Below are 20,144 nucleotides of genomic sequence, written 5' to 3' on the forward strand. Positions count from 1 at the left end.
ACATGATGCTTTAAATTTACAGTTATGCTGCATTCAAGTCAGTAAAAAAAAATCCCTTTTAAAAATAATCCATATTTGTGGAGACGGCGTTAAATCAACAGGGTTCCAACAGTCATTGAACACCTGGAAGACTAATGGAAATTCAAAATTAATTTTTCAGACCTGGAAAAGTCAAATTTTTTCTGTGTCAAAAAAAAAAAATTATTAGAGAAATCTAGCAACTAATTATTATTAATAATAAATCAAATGTAATATAACAGCAATTTAATTGCTGTAGCTTAATGTGGCTCTAATATGCCTCAATGTGTGAATTTTACTTTTACATATATATTTTTTTTTTCTTCTACGTTCAGTCACTCTTTTGAGTTGAAAAACAATTAACAACAAACTTATCTGATGCTTGAAACAAATTTATATATTGTATATATTTTTTTAACAACACTCTTTTACGGCATTGCCTTCAACTTTAAAAAGTCCACGAAAAAGTTTTGAAATTTTGTGCATGAGAATGTGCGTGAACCCTGAATCCAATATTACCGCAAATACAGTCAATTCCGCTCATGTCATAGGAGCTATACATCCTTTTGTATGTAGATGAATTTGTTAATGGACGGCTACAAAAGAAGCTAAATTAGTTTATCTGGTGCAGCTGCAGATGTTAGCTGTGTAGAACACTCCAACTGGGAGTAACGGGTGGCTTTTCTTCCCATGAATACATTTCATGAAGAGTTTCTGTTGAGTTCAGAGGCTGAGTTGAACACACTCCCGCAGAAACTGTTGGTGCGTCCGTTGCTAGTTAGCGTACAGCATTTTGTCTGGCGAATAAAGGCTCAAATCGAAGTGTTAAAATGAACTTTCCCGTTGGTCTGAACACACCTGTAGAGACACCTTCCCTCTGCTGAATACCTCCGTTAACAAAAAACGTTCTTCCTGAGTCTCTCGCTGTCCTCTCCCGACTAGTTCCTCCTCCATGTGCGTCTGACTGACCGGCTGCACCGAGAATGGCGCCAAAGATTGTTCTGTAGCTCACATAGATGGGGTGCTGCTGGTCAGAGTGTGTTTGTGTGTGTGTGAGTGTGTGCGTGTGTGGGTGTGTGAGATTATTCTGACATTTCCCCCCCAAAACTATAAACCCATGAGTGTCGACGTGTGGTCCTTCGGGATGTCATTGTGAAGTCATGTGACTGGAGCAGTGGGTGACATCTTATAAATTGTGCTTTCTTTGGGGGTCGGGGAGGATAAAAATGACATTTCGTGGTTAACTGGTTACTTAATTTTGTCTTTTGTAGATTATTTTTGTGTGTCAATTATGAAATAAAACAAAACAGGTGGTTTTCATGACGACTCATCTGGACTCTTATTTTTCTTGCAACTTGTTTCTTTCTTCTTTAAAGCAACTACAGGGAACTTTAATTTTGTCTTGATTCTGACGCCCTCCTGTGGGAAAAAGTGGTAGTGTGTCGTGAAGATCTTGATCTGGCTTGCAGGTGCATATGTTTTAGAAGTGAGTCAAAGAAAGATACAATTTTTTTAAATATTATTCATATTTAAACAGCTGTTAGCAGGATAGATAGGGATGAGGCAATGTATGTGTTTGTCTTTGTGGGAATAATAACTGTAATAGGACTAATTTGTTTTAGCCACCTACAAAAATGAATATATTGATGTAAAACCATGTTTTGCAACTTATTTTATTCATTGAATTATGTTTTATTCAAATGTATAGCATCTATGGGGAAGAAAACCGATTTCATCACAGCTTTTCCCTAAATGGGGAACAGAGCTTCGAGACAATACACTCACAGCTGAGACTGATTGAGGTGGCACAAGGAGCTCATAATTTCTGCTTATTTACTCAAAAACAAGACGTTGAATTTCATAGAAATTAACTCTATTCACAAAAGATTTCCAAAAGAAGTGTAAAACATGGAACAAAGTTGACCAAGATTAATTAAGGAACAGACTAACCAGTCTTGGTGATATGGTTGACTGGAGTAAGAGTTTAAACTAGGACTGCAAGCAGTACTGAACGGGCCCTCGCAGAACACGCGTGTCGGGGCATGCTGCCGTCGGGGTGTGTGCGTTACAGGGGCCAGTCTATACCACCCCTATGAATTTCATTGCCTTAAGTGTTATAGTGTGGGTACGGTACCAAATATGAAATTAGACTGCCACCACAGTGCCACCTAGGGGCTGATCAATAAAAACTTAAAGGGTTATCCTCAGGAGGGCACTGACAATAATTGTACTAAGTTTTGTATAATAATGCACAAACTATCCCTTTAATCCTCATACAGTGTCTGAAGGAGGACTCTTAACTGATATGTATAAGTGAGAAGAGGCAGGTAGCAATGGTGGAAAGTAACTATGTACATTTACTCAAGTACTGGACTTAAAGTAAAATTTTGAGGTACTTTTATGTACATTTTATGTAACTTTATACTTCTACTCCACTACATTTTGAGACATATATTGTACTTTTTATTCCTCTACATTTAGCTGACAGCTTTAGTTACTTTTCAGGTCAAGATTTAAAATGAAAAACATGATACATTTAAAATGATTACCCATTTTTATAAATTAAACCACTTAAAAGTTTATTAGGTAGTTGAAATGAGTTGAGTGGAGTCATTTCACAGTGTGGTGTTAGTACTTTTACTGTACTGTAAGACTATAATTGACCCATTTCTAGCCTTTTTAGGCATTTCAAAATTTGACAATTTTTGATAAAAAATCGACATGTTATAAATGACTTTTTTTTCAGGGGGTGATTTTTGGACATCCCAAAATATGGTGTTTTTCTGTCATATCTGGCAGTGTTATGCACTAATATGTATCAAAAGACTATAAATGACCTATTTTAAGTGTTTTTAGGCATTTAAAATTTCGACCATTTTTGACAAAAATCGACATGCTATAGTAGGACATTTACAGTTCTTGGACACCTCATAATATGGTGTTTTTTTGTAATTTTGTAATGGCAATAATATGCTCTGATATGTATCAACAGACTATAATTGACCCATTTCTAGCATCTTAAGGCATTTTAAAATGGACCGTCCTGACAAAGATCGATATGCTATACTATGACTTTTTTTGAGGGGGTCATTTTTGGACATCCCATAATATGGTGTTTTGAACAAACTATACTACCACATGTATCAACAGACTATAATAGACCCATTTCTATTTTTAGGCATTCTGAAATTTACTGTTTACCAACAATGACAATGTATTTTGTGGGCGGAGCCTATCTGGTGGCAGAAAGTGATAGTTAGCTGCTGGTCCCAGCAGTGTGAGGGGTACAGTTGTCAAATAATATAAATCATTCAGATGTTTTTCCTGATTATTTTCATGTCTTATTATCAAATGATTATTTTACACGAATAAGCTAACCCTTAACAATGCTGTGAGAGTTTCTGACCCATATTCGCTGTCAGGATGGTAAAGATCCAAATAGCATTAAATGGCCAAAGTTTGAGTGGTTTATCATCAAGATTTACTACTACTATGTATGTAAATATTACTTTAAGTCAGCAGAAACTCAGAGGGAAACAACAGAAGGGAAACAGAAGCTGTGCCGTTTGATAACAGAACAGGAATGGTAAAAAAATAAATGTGTATGTATAAATGGAGCACCGTGTAAATACGAGAATTTCGGATGGTTTCAGCGGTCCAATCTGTCTGTTTAATGGATTGCAACCATAAACTTCTGCGTCCAGCTTCAAAGAGGAAAGTAATCGTTATGAATGAATGCCAGTTTTTTTAATTTTACTTTTACCGTTCTGACATCCAACTGCACAGCAAGACATCGTTACCCCTGAAACTCCTGTTTCCTTATTGTTTTCATAGATCGCAACTGTTTTCCTCTGATTTTTGCATGCACAGGCTGGTGGCCTATACTGGTCTATACTATGACTTTTTTTTTTGTAATTGTTCAACATACTATATTATGACATTTTGAACAACATACTCTACTGACTTTTCTTCATGATTTTATGACATTATAGTATCATAGTTTTACAGTGTAAAACAACAGATTGAGACCAGTTTGACCAAACTGTACAGTACTACAGCTATGGGCCAGCTGCCTGAAAGAAAACCAAAACAGTGTCACAGCTACAATGAATATGCTTTATTTTCCTTTTACAAAAACAAACAAAACAAAAAAATTACTGTCTAGAAATACAGGTATACAAGAAATAATATGATGGGAGTATTTGCAGTTGAATGCCTGGTTGTCAACAGCCAGCTGGATAATAATAATAATAACAACAACAATAATAACAAAATAAAAATGAGTTAACTACGTGTGGATGTTAAAGCTTCCAACCAAATGAAAATCTGTGCAGAGCATTGTTTCCCTAAACAACATTGGTACTAAGACTTCACCTGTAAGCAATCAGTTTCAATCTCAATACAAACATTTTTTGGGGAGGTGCAGCTGCCTCGTGTAGTTAATGATACTGTAATACTGAATTTGACCCAAACACTCTGGGAGCTAGGAGGTTATAATCAACATGGAGGTACACAGCGGATATGATATGAAGCACAGCAAAAATACAAAAGAAACAAAAACAGATTAAGTGTTGAGTATCTCCTTGGTGTACCTGTTTTATCTCGTTTTCACATATGTAATGAAATCATTGCCTGCTTTATGTTCTTATTTAGTGTCTAAGGCACTTTTAAAGAAACATACTGTTAACATTTAGTTAGGAGAAGGGCAAAGAAATCTGCTTGTCCTAATCTGCACATCCATGATAAAGAAACTAAAAGTCGATAGATGGATATGGGCACCCTGGCATGTAGTTTTCACACTGTAGTGGTTTAACTGATCAGGCGGCTGCAGAGCCGTAACTTCACTTTGGTAAAAACGCTACTAAAAGGAACTCGGGCTAAAATTGCAAAAAAAAACAAAAAAAAAACAAACGTTGTTTTCTGACAACCTGTCACATGTGAATACTAAGTGCTTAATTAGGTCTGTTGGGAGTCAGAAGAGTCCGGTTTTAACTCATTAAACCATGGCACAAACCAGCCCCAGTGTGTTTATTATCATGTTACTGTTACATTTAAGTCACAGAGCTGAAAAGTTAATGCAGAGCAATCTGTAAAACAACTTCCTGCTGTTCTGAAGGGATTTGTAAAATGCCAAAGAAACCATGTGGGTGAAAAAATATTCTGTATGTAGCACAAAAACAGATATTTTTATTCCATTCTTTTACATTTTTAGCCAGAGAAAAGACTCTAAGAGAGGTGGAGTGCTGTAACAATCCTCATGCAACAGCCACTTGTACGAACAGATTACTTCTAAAGTGGCTGCTATGAGTGATTTAAGAGAATGTGCCACGTTCACCAATTTTCATATTTTTGAGTCCTATTGTGGCACAAACAGTATTTACAGTTAATCCAGACCTGTTGAAGGAGTCGTGCAGTTTTTAACAAATGCATTGTCATTCTTTAACCTAATTTTGAATCCTATATTAATAGCAAATTATTTCATAAGAACCAGGTAACCAGAAACAAAGCAGTCCCCATACTCGTTTTCAAATTTACAAGGAAAATAGTAACATGGTTTTGAATTCTATGAAAATATAAAACAATGAAATGTGACATGACTATGAACAAAACATTTAAATGTATATTTTGTTTTATGTCACCTATTAGTATGAAGTAGGAAAGATGAGCACTTTAAACTTTATAGCCAGAATTAATGATTTAAGTCCTTAAAGTCATAAACCTGTAAGAGTGATTTTTTCATCCAGATGGTGAGGGGAGTCTTTGATGATTTTAAAAATTCGTTCAGAACAATGCTAAGAGTTTTTATTACCTTTTAGTGTTTCCAAAGAACGGCAGGTAATTCTTTTTATGATTCAACTCTGTGTGACTCTGATTTGGTGATAATATATAAACTGGGGCACAAACACTGAAATGTAGTGAGAAGACGACTATTTTCAATCTTTCTGCATTTCTAATCGAACTACATGTTTTAACCATTTAGTGTCACATTAAAACGTGGACTGAGCTCCACTTTAGTGCTTCCAGTAAGAGCTCCCCCCCCTCCATTGGTTTCCAGTTTAAAATTCAAACATGTTGCTGTGCAGTTTCTGTGCATGTTCTAGCATATTTGCATCATTCGCAGCTCAAATGGTCAACAACACAAAATGTGTTAACCTTGTGAGATTTCTAGTTAAAACCCAGCGAGACATTCCTTCATTAAATGTTGAGATGAAGCAACAGAAAAAATAAAATACCTTTTTTTTTTCACAGTAAAACACTTTCAATTCAGAGTCCGTGTTCTTCTCTTGCATGTCCCAAGATGTTCCTGTGGTGTCAGAGCTGAACAACAGACCGTCTGTACATCAGAGGGAGACTCATGCAACAAAAGCAGCGGGCGCGGCGGTCACCGTGACCGTGTCAGGTAATGAGATGGCTTTTACACAACTAGTGAGCAGAACACTTTAACAACACCAGAGTGAAACACGTTTCCTTGTAGTCCTGCATTTCAAGAATGGGGGGTGCGTTCACATACGTTACATACTTGATGTGTGTACACTTCACAGCCTCCACCTATAGGTTCATATGTATAAAAAGCATTTTGCACCTATGCGTACGTTCTCGATAAGCTGAGCGGATAACTTCACGCCTGATGGGAGGGAGAATGAGATGATACATGGCCGAGAGACGAGCCAGGACTAGCAGCTTGTCGGAGGAGAACAGAGTAAGGCAGAATTGTCCGTTTGCCGCTGTGACTCTGCGGAGCTGGAGGCTTCAGGAGAGGGCGGTGGATTTTCCCTGCAGTGTTAACTGATACAAAAAGGGCTGCCAGGTGCACGCCGCCCGGCGTTACCAAAAGACAGCTCGTTACTCCGACCTTCTGTCCAGTCAGTGGTTTGAAATGAATACAGACGATGGTGACGCCGAGGATCTTCTGGGTGGGTGAGGTGGAGGCGTGGTGAGGAGGCGAGGCGGGGGGGAGGGGAGGGGGAAGCGAGGGATGAGAGGGTCTCCGTGTTTAGTCGGCGTTGGCGTTTTGAGTCTCGTTGAAGTCACCCGCACGGCTGTCGGCATCGTCGTCTGACATGTCGCCAGAGGCGCCGTCCAGATTGAGGTTGCGGCGTCCCGAACGGCTGGAGGAGAAGCTGCTGACTGCACCGCCGCGCCTGGTCAACACAAATCAACACAACAACTTAAATATCTGTTCAACATTATGAGAAATTTGCTGATTTGCTTTCTTGTTGAGAAGATCGGTATTAGTTTAACATAAAGATGGGAAGCAACAAGCATGGCTCAAAGTTTAAAAATATACCTCTCAGCACACCTAGTGCTAACTGAAACACTTGCTCATATGTTTTGGTGAACTAATGACCATGAAGTGTTGTACCCAGCACGCCAGTGCTGTATTGAAGTTTTTTTTCATGTCAGATAGTGTTTCTGTCCCATAGCGACCTCCTGTTAAATGGGGACCATGTTAACTGGCTGCTCATAGTGAGGGCAGATCTCAAATGGAGTCCTTACATTAAGTTTATTATCAAACCAAACTACAAAACAAATGCATCATTTTAGGTAGTTCCTATCACCCTAATGTTTGTTCAAGTGCTATTTTTTTCTGAAAAGTTTTTTTCTTTCTTTTTTTTTTTACAGTTATTTGGTTGTATAAAGCGGGGTTAAAATGTCATGACTGACAGCTCACACTGCGCTCTCATTGGATCAGACGGGCACCACTGATCACTACTGCACAGAATCTGGCTGACGGGATAGGTTTGCTTCACTTTTGTCCAGTGAGAGGAAGTGGAGATGTGTCGTTTATACAGTCTGTGGTGCAGACAGTGGTACAGATTTATCAAAACCTTTAGCTTTTTTTTATTAAAGGTCTACTATGAAGGATGCTCCTAAAAAAAAATGTATACAAATATCCTCCTTATTCATAATTTACGATCCATTCTGAAGACAGCCTGCCCCCTGCCTGTATCATCTCTTTTCTTATTATTCTGCTGCGTTTAGGATGTTAGGATGATGTGTAAGAAAAGAGCAGAAAAAGTGCAAATATAGAGGCCACCAGACATAGCTTGTTCATAACACAGAGTGAATCTGAGGTTTGTCTTCACTTTCGTTGATATACGGAGGAGGGTCCAAGTTTAGATTAGTTCAAATTTTACAATGCTACTAAAATGACACCTTGCAGCAAATAAACACTTCTGTATGACAGTTATTAAGAGATCACACATTCACACTATTTATTAATTTCTTTTAAAGTTGACTTCACTTAACTTGTTTCTGTTTATTTATTGTTTCATTCTGCTGTAAGTGTTTCTGTGGAAGAACACGTATCATCTGAGAACATCTCCTCCTCGTACCTGAGGCGGTTCTTGAGGGAGCTGACCTCCCGGGTGAGACCCTCGCTGGCCTCGGTGGCGTCGTCCAGCTCCCTCTGCAGCTTCCTGCGGGTGGCGTTGGCCCTGGTGGCCTCCTCCTCCGCCTCCTCCAGCTGACGCTTCAGCTGCTTCATGCGAGAGTTGGCTTTCTCCATCTGACGGGACACATGGGGAGACAGACGGAGGCAGTGAGAGGTCGGGGGTGGGTTGGAGGTGACTCTTTCCATGTGCAACACTTTGCTTCTAGTTAGTGCATACCTGCTCCTTAAACTGGTCGGCATGACGACGCTCATCCTCCACCTGCATCATCACCTCCTTCAGCTTCTTCTCTGTACGGCGGACGATCTTGTTGGCTGCTGCTCTCTCCCTGCAGGTTTGTAACAGAAACGAGTGAGACAGGAGGTCATTAATGTCTGTATTTACAGTTTAACTTTATGTAACACAAGCAGCTAAATCTTTTATTCAGGACTTGTTAAAATGATGGTTGATGATTTATAGATGGTGACAATGTTCCTTTAAGAGCATCCTGATACCTGACCAGGAAATCTCTCCAATGGCATTTCATCCATGACATGGATGCCGCATGTCCTCTAAGACAGCTTGTGTAAACGGGTGAATTTGGTCTCTTACTTTGCTTCCTGCTCCAGCTGCTCCTCCAGCTGCAGGATTTTGGTCTCCAGGGCAGTGATGGACGCCTTAAACTTTAACTTGACTGTCCCCTCCATCTCTGCCAGCTTCGCTTTCAAATCCTACAATATACAATTGTTAGGATCATGACGTGAAATATGATTAAATATATCAACACAATTACTGATCAGAGCTCAGAAGACATTAAGCAATATAGTTCAATAATAAGTGGAAGAAAAAGCCCTGATTCTGGATTCGATCACTTTCACATAGTTGATGTCTTTAGTGGCTTACGTTCAAGCCATCGGCTAACCAGCTTCCTTTATCGTTTATCTAACTCATTTATGTATATTGTTGGCTAAAAATGTAAAATAATGGAATAAAATATCTCTTTTTGTGCTACATACAGAATATTTTTTCAACCGCATGGTTTCTTTGGCATTTTACAAATCCCTTCAGAACAGCAGGAAGTTGTTTTACAGATTGCTCTGCATTAACTTTTCAGCTCTGTGACTTAAATGTAACAGTAACATGATAATAAACACACTGGGGCTGGTTTTGCCATGGTTTAATGAGTTAAAACCAGACTCTTCTGACTCCCAACAGACTTAATTAAGCTTGTATCATATATGCTAATGTATTAAACTATATAAAGACCTTGTTCTGCCGCTCCATCTGTTGCCGAGCATTCTCACTCTTCTGTGCAGTGCTGCGTTCTCCGGCCAACTCGGTGTTGAGGTTGTCGACCTGAGGAGGAGAGATGAAGGTGACAGACAGACAGGTGGTGAGAGAGGGACAGGCTGATGTACTTGATAGACATGTTTTGAGTATTTTAGCAGTTTGCTGAAGAGCTGTCAGTGAGTGAGGATGTTTTCAAAATCCTGATCAAACTCAGACAAAGCATGCACGTTAACAGAGTGTGTTGACTGGGAGCAAGTTTATGACGATGATTTTTACTTTTATCTCGTGCAGTCAGTTTACCTGGATGTTGGTCTTTCTGAAGCGGTCGTTGAGCAGCTCCATGTTGCCCTGCTCCTCCTCCAGCTCCTCCTCCAGCTGGGCGATACGAGCCTCCAGCCTCCTCTTCTCTTCCAGCAGCGATGACCTAACACAAACACACAAATTTTAAGGAAAATCAAATCTCTCGTTCTGATTCCAATCTAATTATTTAGTAATTCAAACAAAGCCACCAAAACAAAAATGTTTTCTCTTTTTCTGAGGTCCTGAAGTCAGAGGGACCACTTCACTTCAGCTAAATTAAAACCTATTACTAAACCTAAACTGGTGGTTGTCGACCGCTATCTACTGTAGGTAGACTTGGGATAAATACCATATACAACCCAACTTAAATAAAAAATTCAGAACTATTGCTCTAATGTGGACAAATATTTCAAAATATCAGTACAAACAAGGTGTCACTGACTTTCCAGAAGCACTGTTGGAGATCTCATCAGCCAGCTCATCCCTCTCCTGTTCAGCATGTCGGCGGGCCCTCTCAGACGCTGCATGGTCCTAAACAAACGACACATTTGGATCAGAATGAAAAATATCTTAGCTACACTGCACTCTCATTCTTAGCCATCAAATATGGAAATAAACATTTTCATAAATAAAGGACATCAGCTAATTTCTATTTAAAATGAAATATGGATTCTGACCTCCTGTAGCTGAAGGATTTCAGCTTCTAGGCTTTTAAGTTTCTTCTCGTTCTCCTTGGATTGGGTGAAGATCTCGTCCCTGGAGGCTCTGGCCTCCTCCAGCTCCCTCTGGTAGTCCTTCATCTGAGCCTGCGGGACAGAGACAATGTGGAGTCAAAGGCTGACTCTGTAGAAAAGGAACCACTTAGGAACAGGTGCATGCCAGCATAAAAAAATAACAACAGGAAGTGTGTCTGCCAACTGACCGGCTTATCAACACGGTCAGCAGCTGACACACAGCTAATGGGGCCCATTAAATTACTTAAAAATCTGGAGTCAAAACTCAAATCAATAAATCAAATAATACACATATTTTTAGGTTCAGATATTCTTTCACATTCACAGGATATCATTATCTCTGGTGCCCATTGAGTCTAAACAACTGTAAATAATCTTAGAAATCATGGAAAACAGATGTTCCTCATAACAGAACTTGCCTGAGAATCGACACATTTTTAAGTTTTCTTCGGTATCAAAGTAATTCAATGATAATCTGTACATCCATTGGTACACTGCAAATACAAGCTGCTAATAGCTAATTTGGCATACTTTTTAATTTGCCAAAATCTATACCCACAGTTAACTCATTAATTTACATGGCAACAATACACTTGCTGTTAACATCCCACAAAGCATCATGTAAGTGGTAGTTCCAAAACGTTAAACATGATTATCCCTCAGATAGAAGTAAGATAAAGAATAATAATCCATTAATTGACTTTTTTTGTTCTGCACCATCAATATTGCGTTAACAGGGTTAATCCTTCTTTCATATATCTGCCCTGTGTTTAAATCTTTTGAAAAGCAGTTTCAAAGATTTCTAGGCTATTAACTTAACACACTGTGTGTGTGTGTGTGTGTGTGTGTGTTTACCTGTAGTTTTCTGAGCTGTTTCACAGCCTCGTCCCTGCCTTTGTTGGCGGCCTCGATCTGTCCCTCCAGCTCGTTGAGGTCCATCTCCAGCTTCTTCTTGGCGGCAACAGACAGAGTTCTCTGCTTCCTCTCGTCCTCCAACTCTGCCTCCATCTCACGAACCTGGAGGAGGAAAACAACCCACGGCATGCCAGGTTCGACCAAATGTTTCAGAACTCAATGCTCATATTGTTATTCCAAAATGGCAAAAAAAGTAAAAAACAAGGTTTATATTGCAGGCACAGAAAAAGTTTCATATTTCAATGAAAATGTAATACAATATGGAGCCAGTTCGTGATTGTCCCCATCTGTGAGCCCTGTGCACCTGTTTGACGAGCGACCTCTTCTTCTCCTCGCCCTGCTCGTCTCTGGACTGCAGGTCTCTGTCAAACTGGGCCTTCATGGCCTGCATGTTGACCTCCAGACGCAGTTTTGCATCCTCGGTGGCCTGCAGCTCGTCCTCCAGCTCCTCCAGCTGAGTTCTCATCTCCTCCACCTGTTGCTCCAACGTTCGCTTGGACTTCTCCAGTTCATGGACCTGAACGCAGCAGCAAGAGAAACAATAACATCAGCAAATCCGCCTGGACAGAGCCAGATAGAAGGTCCTCCGAAAAGGGAGGACTTCCAGAAGGAATAATAACATTTGAGATATGACTGATTTGAATCCCTAATACCCACTTAACACTATCCTGACTCATCAGAAGTTGCTCTTGTACTAAAAAAGATGTATTGAATAATCCAAGCTACAAATTGTAAAATTGCTGTAAATTAAATCCAAATAGTTTTATTTTGGGGCTACATGGTGGTCCAGTGGGTTCTCCCTGTGTCAGCGTGGGTTCTCTCCGGGTACTCCGGCTTGGTGACTCTAAATTGCCCATTGGTGTGAAGGAGAGCGTGATTGTGTATATCTATAGGTCAGCCCTGTGATAGTCTGGCGACCTGTCCAGGGTGAACCCCGCCTCTCGCCCAATGCTAGCTGGAATCGGCTCAAGCTCTCCTGCGACCCGAGTGCAGATACTTGGTTAAGGATAATGAATGAATGAATAGTTTTAGTTTATATTTCACTTTGCATTCAGCATTTAAGAGGTCAAAGGTCACTCACATTCTTCCCCACGTCATCCTTGGAGCTCATCAGGTCCTCCATCTCAGCGCGAAGCTGCTTGTTAAACCTCTCCAGCTCCTCTTTGGCCTCCAGCGCCTCCTCCAGAGCTCTGGCCATAGACAGAGCCTTGGTCTCCTTCTCTCTGGCTTCAGCCTCCGCACGGTCACGCTCTTCGGCGTAACGAGCTGAGATGGTCTTCTCTTCAGCGAGCAGCTGGTGCACACAAAGAAACAACCGCCTTCAGCAGACTGACAAACATCTCACCTGAATCTATAAAGTCTGGGACATTCTGGTGGCCAAGCGTACCTGGTCAAACTTCTTCTGTTTCTTTTCTAGGTTGGAGACAATCTGCCTCTGGTGGTCCAGGTCCACCATCAGGTCGTCCAGCTCCTGCTGCAGCCGGTTCTTGGTCTTCTCCATCTTGTCCATGGCCATGGTCTTCTCCTCCAGACGCTGGCTGGTCAGCTCCACGTCCTTCAGGAGTTTTCTCTTCACCTCCTCCAGGCCCTCCATTGATCCCACATCCTCCTCCAGCTTCTTCTTCGTATCAAATAGCTACAGAAAGGAATTATAGGTAAATACATAAAACAGCATTTAGACAAGTAACCATCTTGATTTCTCGTGTTTAAAAAACTCTCTCTAAGGATTAAGTATGCAGAAAATGATTTAAAATTTTGTTATTATTCATAATAACAGTTGCATTATGTCAACAAACTGGCATTCATTTCATTTGGTAGTGATGATAAGGACTCATGTAAAAAAAATATGAAAGTGAAGTGTACTCAGTGAAAGTAAAAAAATAAAATGTATATGTAATTGAATGTTTTTTGCGCCAGACATTCTTGTCCTCTAAGGAAATTTGGGTAACTTCTTCTTAAAAGGATGCACAGAGAAGTTTCTCTGTAAAATTTCAGCTCCATCCGCCTTTAGACAAACAGATTTTCACTTCATGTGGTCTTTAATTTGCTGTACGGTCTCGCTGTTTTACAGCTGTCTGCGTGCTGCTCTGCACATCAACGGCAGGTGTTCACAGCCGGTAAACAGCTGGAAACTTCAGTCTGGCCCTACTCTTGGCACTAAGTCAAGTATCTGAAGTACCTGAAATGTGTGCCTGCCCTTATATGATTGTTAGTTTGTGTACGTACGCATCTCTGTGTGCTTTACATGTTTAAGAAACTTGTTAATGAATATGAACGACTGTACCTGAGTGTGCACCGCTTGCAGCTGTTTCTCCAGGTTGCGTCGTGCCTCCTCATCCTCCTCCTGCTGCTCCAGCAAGGTGTTCTTATCCACCTCAAGCTGGCGGATTTGGCTGCTCAAGTTCAGCTTCTGGCGTGTCTCTTCCTGCCGCAACTCCTACACACAAAGAAATGATGATCAGACAGAAGAATAAAAGAGAGTTAAAGCTGTCATGATTTGCATAAGGGATAGCCATTATATGCGTAGTAGTGAAATGTGATCGCCGAACAAGAACACACTTTAAATGTCTTAATACCTCGGAGTCTTGCAGTTTGCTGTTCAGTTTCTCGACTTCCTTGGCCAGTTTGATGCTCTTCTTCTCTGCCTCCTCCAGCAAAGAGGTCGCATTGTCCAGCTCCGTCTAATGAAAGACAAATGCGTTTATGAGGCCAGTTTCCATGAATATTCCCTTTAGAATCTGAATTGGTATCTACAGTAACTTGAGGCTATATCTTTTCTTCTCTGCAGCTGTCTTTGGTGTGTTTACCTGGAGTTTGTGTGAGCGTTCGGACAGCTCTCCCTTGGTTCTCTCCACCTCGGTGGCTCTGGCCATGAACTCCGTCATCTGGGCCTCCAGTTTCTTCCTCTTGTGTTCAGACTCCGTCTTCGCCTGCTGCAGACCCTTCACTTCACAGGCCAGCTCTTTGTTGTCACCCTCCAGACTCTGCTTGTTCTTCTCCAGGTTGGCCTTGAACTGCACAGAGCAAAAAAAAAAGAACACTTTAAAAAACACAACAGTTTTACGTTCATAGCCAGACTATCTAAATAGTCATTGGGGTCTGTCTGCCTGCTTGATTTAATTTGCTGTCTACACATCACATAGACTGAAGCTCTGTGGGTGTAACCATGTGCTACTGGCTCACCCTCTTGGCCTGCTCCAGCTGTTCGCACAGTTCTTCCAGCGCTGTGGCGTGCCTCTGTCTCATGTCCTGAAACTGAGCCTCGTGGTTTTTGGTCTCCTCATCCATGGCCTTCTTCAGCTCTGCCACCTCTTGTTCTCGCTTCGACCTGGAGTTCAGACAGAAGTGAGAGGGTTAAGAAGGGGGAACAACTTTTATAATTTAATACAAAACCATCTTAACATAAAGGGTTTTATTGCTACACATTTGCAGTGCTACTCTCTAAAATTTCCCCTTTATCATCATTCATAAAGCAGCCTTAAAAAGTTACCGGAGCTCCTGCTGGGCGGCGGTGGTATCCAGCGTGTCCTCCAGCTCTGTCTTCAGGGCCTCCAGCTCCTCACTCAGGTCCCTCTTAAGTTTTTCGGCTTTGCTTCGACACATCTTCTCCGACTCCAGGTCCTCCTGAAGCTCAGCCAGGTGAGCCTGCAGCTCCCGAACCTGCTTCAAGGCGTTGTTCTTCTGCACGGTCTCCTCATCGCTCCTGGTTGGAAACACAAAGGGACACAAGTCAGTTTTTCAGAGCAGACCTTTATCATACAATCAGACGTTCTGAATGTTCAAGGATTTCTTCTACACAAAATAAAAAACTTCACTAAAGTTAATATCTTGCTTTTCTATTTTAATATTTTAATTTTTAACTTAAGAATAAATAAGGGTATTTTTGTCCTTAAACAACTTTCAATGCTTACACTTTGAATGACACTTTCAGGCCTCAGATCTTCACCTTTAAACAAACAAAACACCTTCAGCTCCTCCAAGTTTCACAACTTAGACTGTTAATACACACTTTAATTCAACAGCATCAAGTCCTACAGCTAACACTTTGACAACTCACTTATTTCTTTCAGGACATCCACTTTACTCTTGAATCGATTCTTCAACTTGAATGGTGCTCACACTTAAATTGGCACTTCATCTTTTCATTTTCGATCAGAACTTGCAATTTAAATGCCACTTCAACTTTTTTTTCAATTTTCAATTGAATATATTTAGCAGTGACAATTTTTTTTTTGTGCATTTTTGTTTTGTTTTAATGTTTTAGTTGTACTGTAGAAATATATAAGCAATGTTTTGTTAAATGGCAACAAGAATTCAGTGACATAAATTTATTGAATGCAATTCTTCAAACATTTTTTCTCTGACTAAAGTCATAATACGTATCACTGTACAAATAATGAAAAGAAAGTCAGTGGTGTCATTTTGTAAAACTGAATGAATTGAGGCCACTGATGCACACAGGGTGGCAGTGTGGTGAAGTGTTCACTGCAGAAGCTCTCCACATAAAGTGTGTGTGTGTGCGTGTGTGTGTGTGTGTGTGAGTGAGTGAGTGAGAGAGAGAGAGAGAGAGAGAGAGAGAGAGAGAGAGAGAGAGAAGATGGGCTTTTGATCTGCTGCTGCTGGAAGTGAGGCCGAACTGGCTGCAACACTGCTGTAGAATTCCTCACTCACGAAGAATCGCACTGATTAAACACTGAATGATTAACTTTCATAATTAACTCAATGCCCCAGTGTTGATTAAAAGCACTACAGACATCCATATAAAAGCAATTTCTCGGTTTCTCCCCCTAAAAAAATGCAATTGTTCTTGGAATGGCTGCTGGATTCAACATGTGGCACATTTTGTTTAATGAAAGCTTAATTATCTGGCGCTGTGACTAAACTGATGAGTTCTGTGTGTGAAATTAGTCAGACAGACATTAACCAATGAGCCCTGTTGCCTGGACTCTTGGTCTTCTATAAGGAGCTCTGACCTTCAGAGCAACGACCTCCACAGCTGTTCACCTCATCTGCATGCAGCCTCCTGACAGCTAATTGGGAAAATAATTAATTAACTATGACACCAAACGTGTTGCTCAGAATGGTGTGGAACGTGTGGAAAATATCTGCTTGCAGGGAAAGAGTGATATGGTTTTCTAAAGCTGTGTCTTGCAACATTTTTCACAATCAGGCTATTAAGGACAAAAATCTTCTGACAATAAAAAAACAGGCTTGTTCATTGTTTATCCTCTACTGTGAAATGACGGCCTGATTCAGCCCAGCTCTTTATTGCTTCATGTGGAAAAACTACTGCAAAGCCCAGGACAGAGAGCATCAATCAACATCAATTTGCCTGTAATCAGACACGGCTGCCTCCAAGATGAAAGCCAGTGTTGCTGAAGGAAACTCTGCAGCTGGAGAGTGCAGAGGGACTGAGGTGAGTGAAAGATGGAGGAAAAGTGTGTACGTGTGCTGAAACACCAACTGCATCAGCTGAAGAGGACAGTAGCTGCTTTAAGTCAGAGCTCAGAGTCGTCTGTGTGCTCTAGCGTCTATTTTAGGTCTTCCTATTGACTTGGAGTGCAGTTGTCATGGAAATAGGAAGTGCTGCACTACTGAGAGGATGTGTGTGAAGTTGTACATTACATACTGAAAATAAGCATCAAGTGCTAAACACTTGGACAGCTATCTTTGGAGTTACAGTCAACGTAAAATAAATAAAAAGAGCATCACAAAAATTGCTTCATTAGTCTGTCTTTTTATACCTTTGCTTTCTTTTTCAGTTGTTGAAAACTTGTGTTCCAAAAATTAGTTTAATTATATTTTTCTATCTCGTAAGAAGCAGTTTTACCTGCCAAAAGGCTTGTGTCAGGTTTTAGTTTATCAGTGTTTTATACGTCCATTGCAGTCTGTTTTGGCACCTTTGTGTACTTAAAAAGATTTGATATCTGTCTCTCCTACCTGGCCAGAGCAGCCTGCAGCTCCTCCTCCTTCTTGCTCAGTTGGATCTTCAGCTCCTCTATCTGGGCCTGAAGCTCAACAATCTGGTCCTGCAGGTCCGTCGTCTCAGCGTCCAGTTTGCGCTTTGCCTTCTCCAACTCCTGCCGTGTTTTCTCCTCCTTCTTTAAACGCTCTGAAGAGACGCAAAATCATAAGTCTCATGAACAAAATGATAAATCAATGATAACAACATCATAAAATAAATCACAACTATTGATTTCACTCTATTAATGTAATAAAATTAGGTTATTTGCCTAGCTAGTGTGCCTTGTTTCCCAAAATGATTGTCAAAAAACTACTGAAAAATCAAAAATAATTATTCTTCTCTCACTGAGTTAAATATTTTAAGCAGTTCTGATCATAACTGCCAAATATCAATCATTTTCACAATTTTAACCTTTTAAATCACAGTTTATTTGCATAATGCTACTGTAAAGTAGTGTATTTTGGCTCCTATGATAAATTCGACTTATCATAGGAGCTGAAGTTAAAATTCTGAATAAAATTTAAAAAAATACACACACTTGCCAAAATGTATGCCATAACACAGATGATACTGTGCTCACATATTGGCTACTATAGACATACTGACACCTACCAAACCTAAATCAATCTTATGACTGGTGATGGTGGCTGTCCGTCTATTACTGTCTGCTCTAGTAAATGTTTCCTGTTCTTGGATCCAGTAATAGTAGAGTCTCTTACCCTCCAGGTCAACCATCATCATCTCCTGCTTGTTCTTGATCTTGCCGAGGTTCTTTGCTTTCTCCTCCTCCTCCGTCAGCTGAGAGGTCATCTCACCGATCCTGTCCTCCAGCAGCTTCTTCTCCTGTTGGGTAAAATAAAAGTGGGTTACACTGGAAGCTTTAAGACAGATCAACTATATGGAGCTGAAAAGATTAAAAAAAAGTATTAAAAAGTATTTTTTTTAATGACTCACTAAAATCAAACCCCTTATGTCATTTATTTTTGAGCTTTCTATTTTTTTTGACTCCTCATTTAATCCTCTAACCTTTAGAAACTTGGAGTTTTGGTCCTCCAGCAGGAGAATGTCCTCCTCCATTTTCTTGATCTTCGCCTCGGCTGTCACTTTATCCAGCTGCAGCTTCTGTCTTGCAGCTTCCTCCTCATCAAGCTGCTCCTCCAGGTCCTGTAGAGAGGAAAATATGATTTATAACAAACGTGACAAAACAGAAAATAAGAGAAAGGTTTGCATGTGTAGAAGTTTAATTTAAACGGGTGACGATGTAAACCTGGATGTGTGACTGCATCTTCTTCTTCTCATTCTGCAGGCTCTGGTTCCTCTCCTCCTCCTCCTCCACCCTGGACTCCAGGTCGTGAAGAATCTCCTCTAACTCTTGCTTCCTGGAAAGCAGACGAACTCTCATCTCCTCAGCCTCGGCAAAGAGCTCTGTTTCTGCATGGAGTTGTTCTGCTAGAATATTCTTCTCCTCTATGAGCTGAAGGGAGAAAGAGAGAGAAAGATTTGTAAAGACAATGCATCGAGCTTTCTTAGCTGCATTATTGATTCCTTAATAATTGATAGAACACAGTTTCTCTGGTGTAACATGCCACAGCCATATTAGCTTGTATGAGGTGAAAATATTTACATTCCCATACAGAAGGCGCATTTACCTGTTGGTGCTTCCTCTCCATCTCCACAAGCTCATTCTCCACCTTCAGCTGTCTCTCCTTCACCTTCACCAGCTCCTCATCTTTGGCTTGCAGCTCCTCCTCCTGCCTGGTGACCTGCAGCAGTGGCTTCACCTGAGACGGAGAGAGAGAGAGAGAGTAAGAGAGAGGTTTTCTGCAGTGTTCACCAAATTAAATGTAACACTTTTCCTGACACAGAATACAATTTAGTACCTTTTAATGGTCAGACTGATGGCCTACAATAGTTTATTAATGTTACCATTTTAAAGATCTCAGTTTCTTTTCACCACAATCAACAAACAGTAATTGCAGTCGTGTGAAAAAAATGAAAAAATAATTGATGCTGGTTTGAAGGCAAAGGGTGGTCGCACAAAATATTGATTTGATTTAGATTTTTCTTCTGTTCACTCACTTTACATTTTGTTAATTGACAAAAATAAACTACTAACATTTCTATTTTTGAAAGCATTCCTTTTAAAAGCATTTTTTCACACACATAATTTTGCACAGTACTGTATATAATCACATTTGTGTCAGTACTTTTAAACAGCATATAAAAATAATTCCTTGTAATATAAATAATCGATCAACTTGATCTGGACCCAGATAAGCAGCAGAAAATTAATGGATGGATTCAGCAATTAAAAGAAAATTAAGATGATTTTTTTCTTAAACTGACACATGTCAATCATAATTAGATGAGCTTCCTCACCACATTATCAAGTAGCCGTAACAGAGTTTGAGTCTGATGGCACAGACTCAAAAATGTCATTCCAGGGAACTTAGCGTAACTGTATCCCAAATCGGACACTGTTCAGCTAAGATTCTATCAAAATTTCACATTAACTACTAATATAAATTATCATGTTATACTTCCAATTAA

The 20,144-nt window shown here is 40.2% G+C and overlaps 1 protein-coding gene across 1 annotated transcript in view; it reads right to left on the bottom strand.

Annotated features, from left to right (window-relative positions):
• Window positions 1-4,120: 4,120 nt before the first annotated feature.
• The window catches only part of LOC131977053 (myosin-10-like), a 61,411-nt gene continuing 45,387 nt past the window's right edge, over window positions 4,121-20,144 (bottom strand). The window contains exons 25-46 of the mRNA XM_059340309.1: window positions 19,244-19,375; window positions 18,862-19,068; window positions 18,621-18,758; window positions 18,314-18,437; window positions 17,570-17,741; window positions 15,120-15,332; window positions 14,813-14,957; window positions 14,437-14,643; window positions 14,206-14,310; window positions 13,914-14,066; window positions 13,017-13,265; window positions 12,711-12,923; window positions 11,934-12,146; window positions 11,570-11,731; window positions 10,658-10,786; window positions 10,423-10,511; window positions 9,981-10,104; window positions 9,657-9,746; window positions 9,003-9,121; window positions 8,631-8,739; window positions 8,355-8,527; window positions 4,121-7,160 (exon numbers count right to left, since the gene is read on the bottom strand). Of these exons, the coding sequence (XP_059196292.1) occupies window positions 7,013-7,160; window positions 8,355-8,527; window positions 8,631-8,739; window positions 9,003-9,121; window positions 9,657-9,746; window positions 9,981-10,104; window positions 10,423-10,511; window positions 10,658-10,786; window positions 11,570-11,731; window positions 11,934-12,146; window positions 12,711-12,923; window positions 13,017-13,265; window positions 13,914-14,066; window positions 14,206-14,310; window positions 14,437-14,643; window positions 14,813-14,957; window positions 15,120-15,332; window positions 17,570-17,741; window positions 18,314-18,437; window positions 18,621-18,758; window positions 18,862-19,068; window positions 19,244-19,375 (3,414 nt within the window). The 3' untranslated portion in view covers window positions 4,121-7,012. The remainder of the gene's footprint in view (window positions 7,161-8,354; window positions 8,528-8,630; window positions 8,740-9,002; window positions 9,122-9,656; window positions 9,747-9,980; window positions 10,105-10,422; window positions 10,512-10,657; window positions 10,787-11,569; window positions 11,732-11,933; window positions 12,147-12,710; window positions 12,924-13,016; window positions 13,266-13,913; window positions 14,067-14,205; window positions 14,311-14,436; window positions 14,644-14,812; window positions 14,958-15,119; window positions 15,333-17,569; window positions 17,742-18,313; window positions 18,438-18,620; window positions 18,759-18,861; window positions 19,069-19,243; window positions 19,376-20,144) is intronic.

The sequence above is a fragment of the Centropristis striata genome, chromosome 1 (assembly GCF_030273125.1).
Source record: "Centropristis striata isolate RG_2023a ecotype Rhode Island chromosome 1, C.striata_1.0, whole genome shotgun sequence".
Taxonomy (NCBI): domain Eukaryota; kingdom Metazoa; phylum Chordata; class Actinopteri; order Perciformes; family Serranidae; genus Centropristis; species Centropristis striata.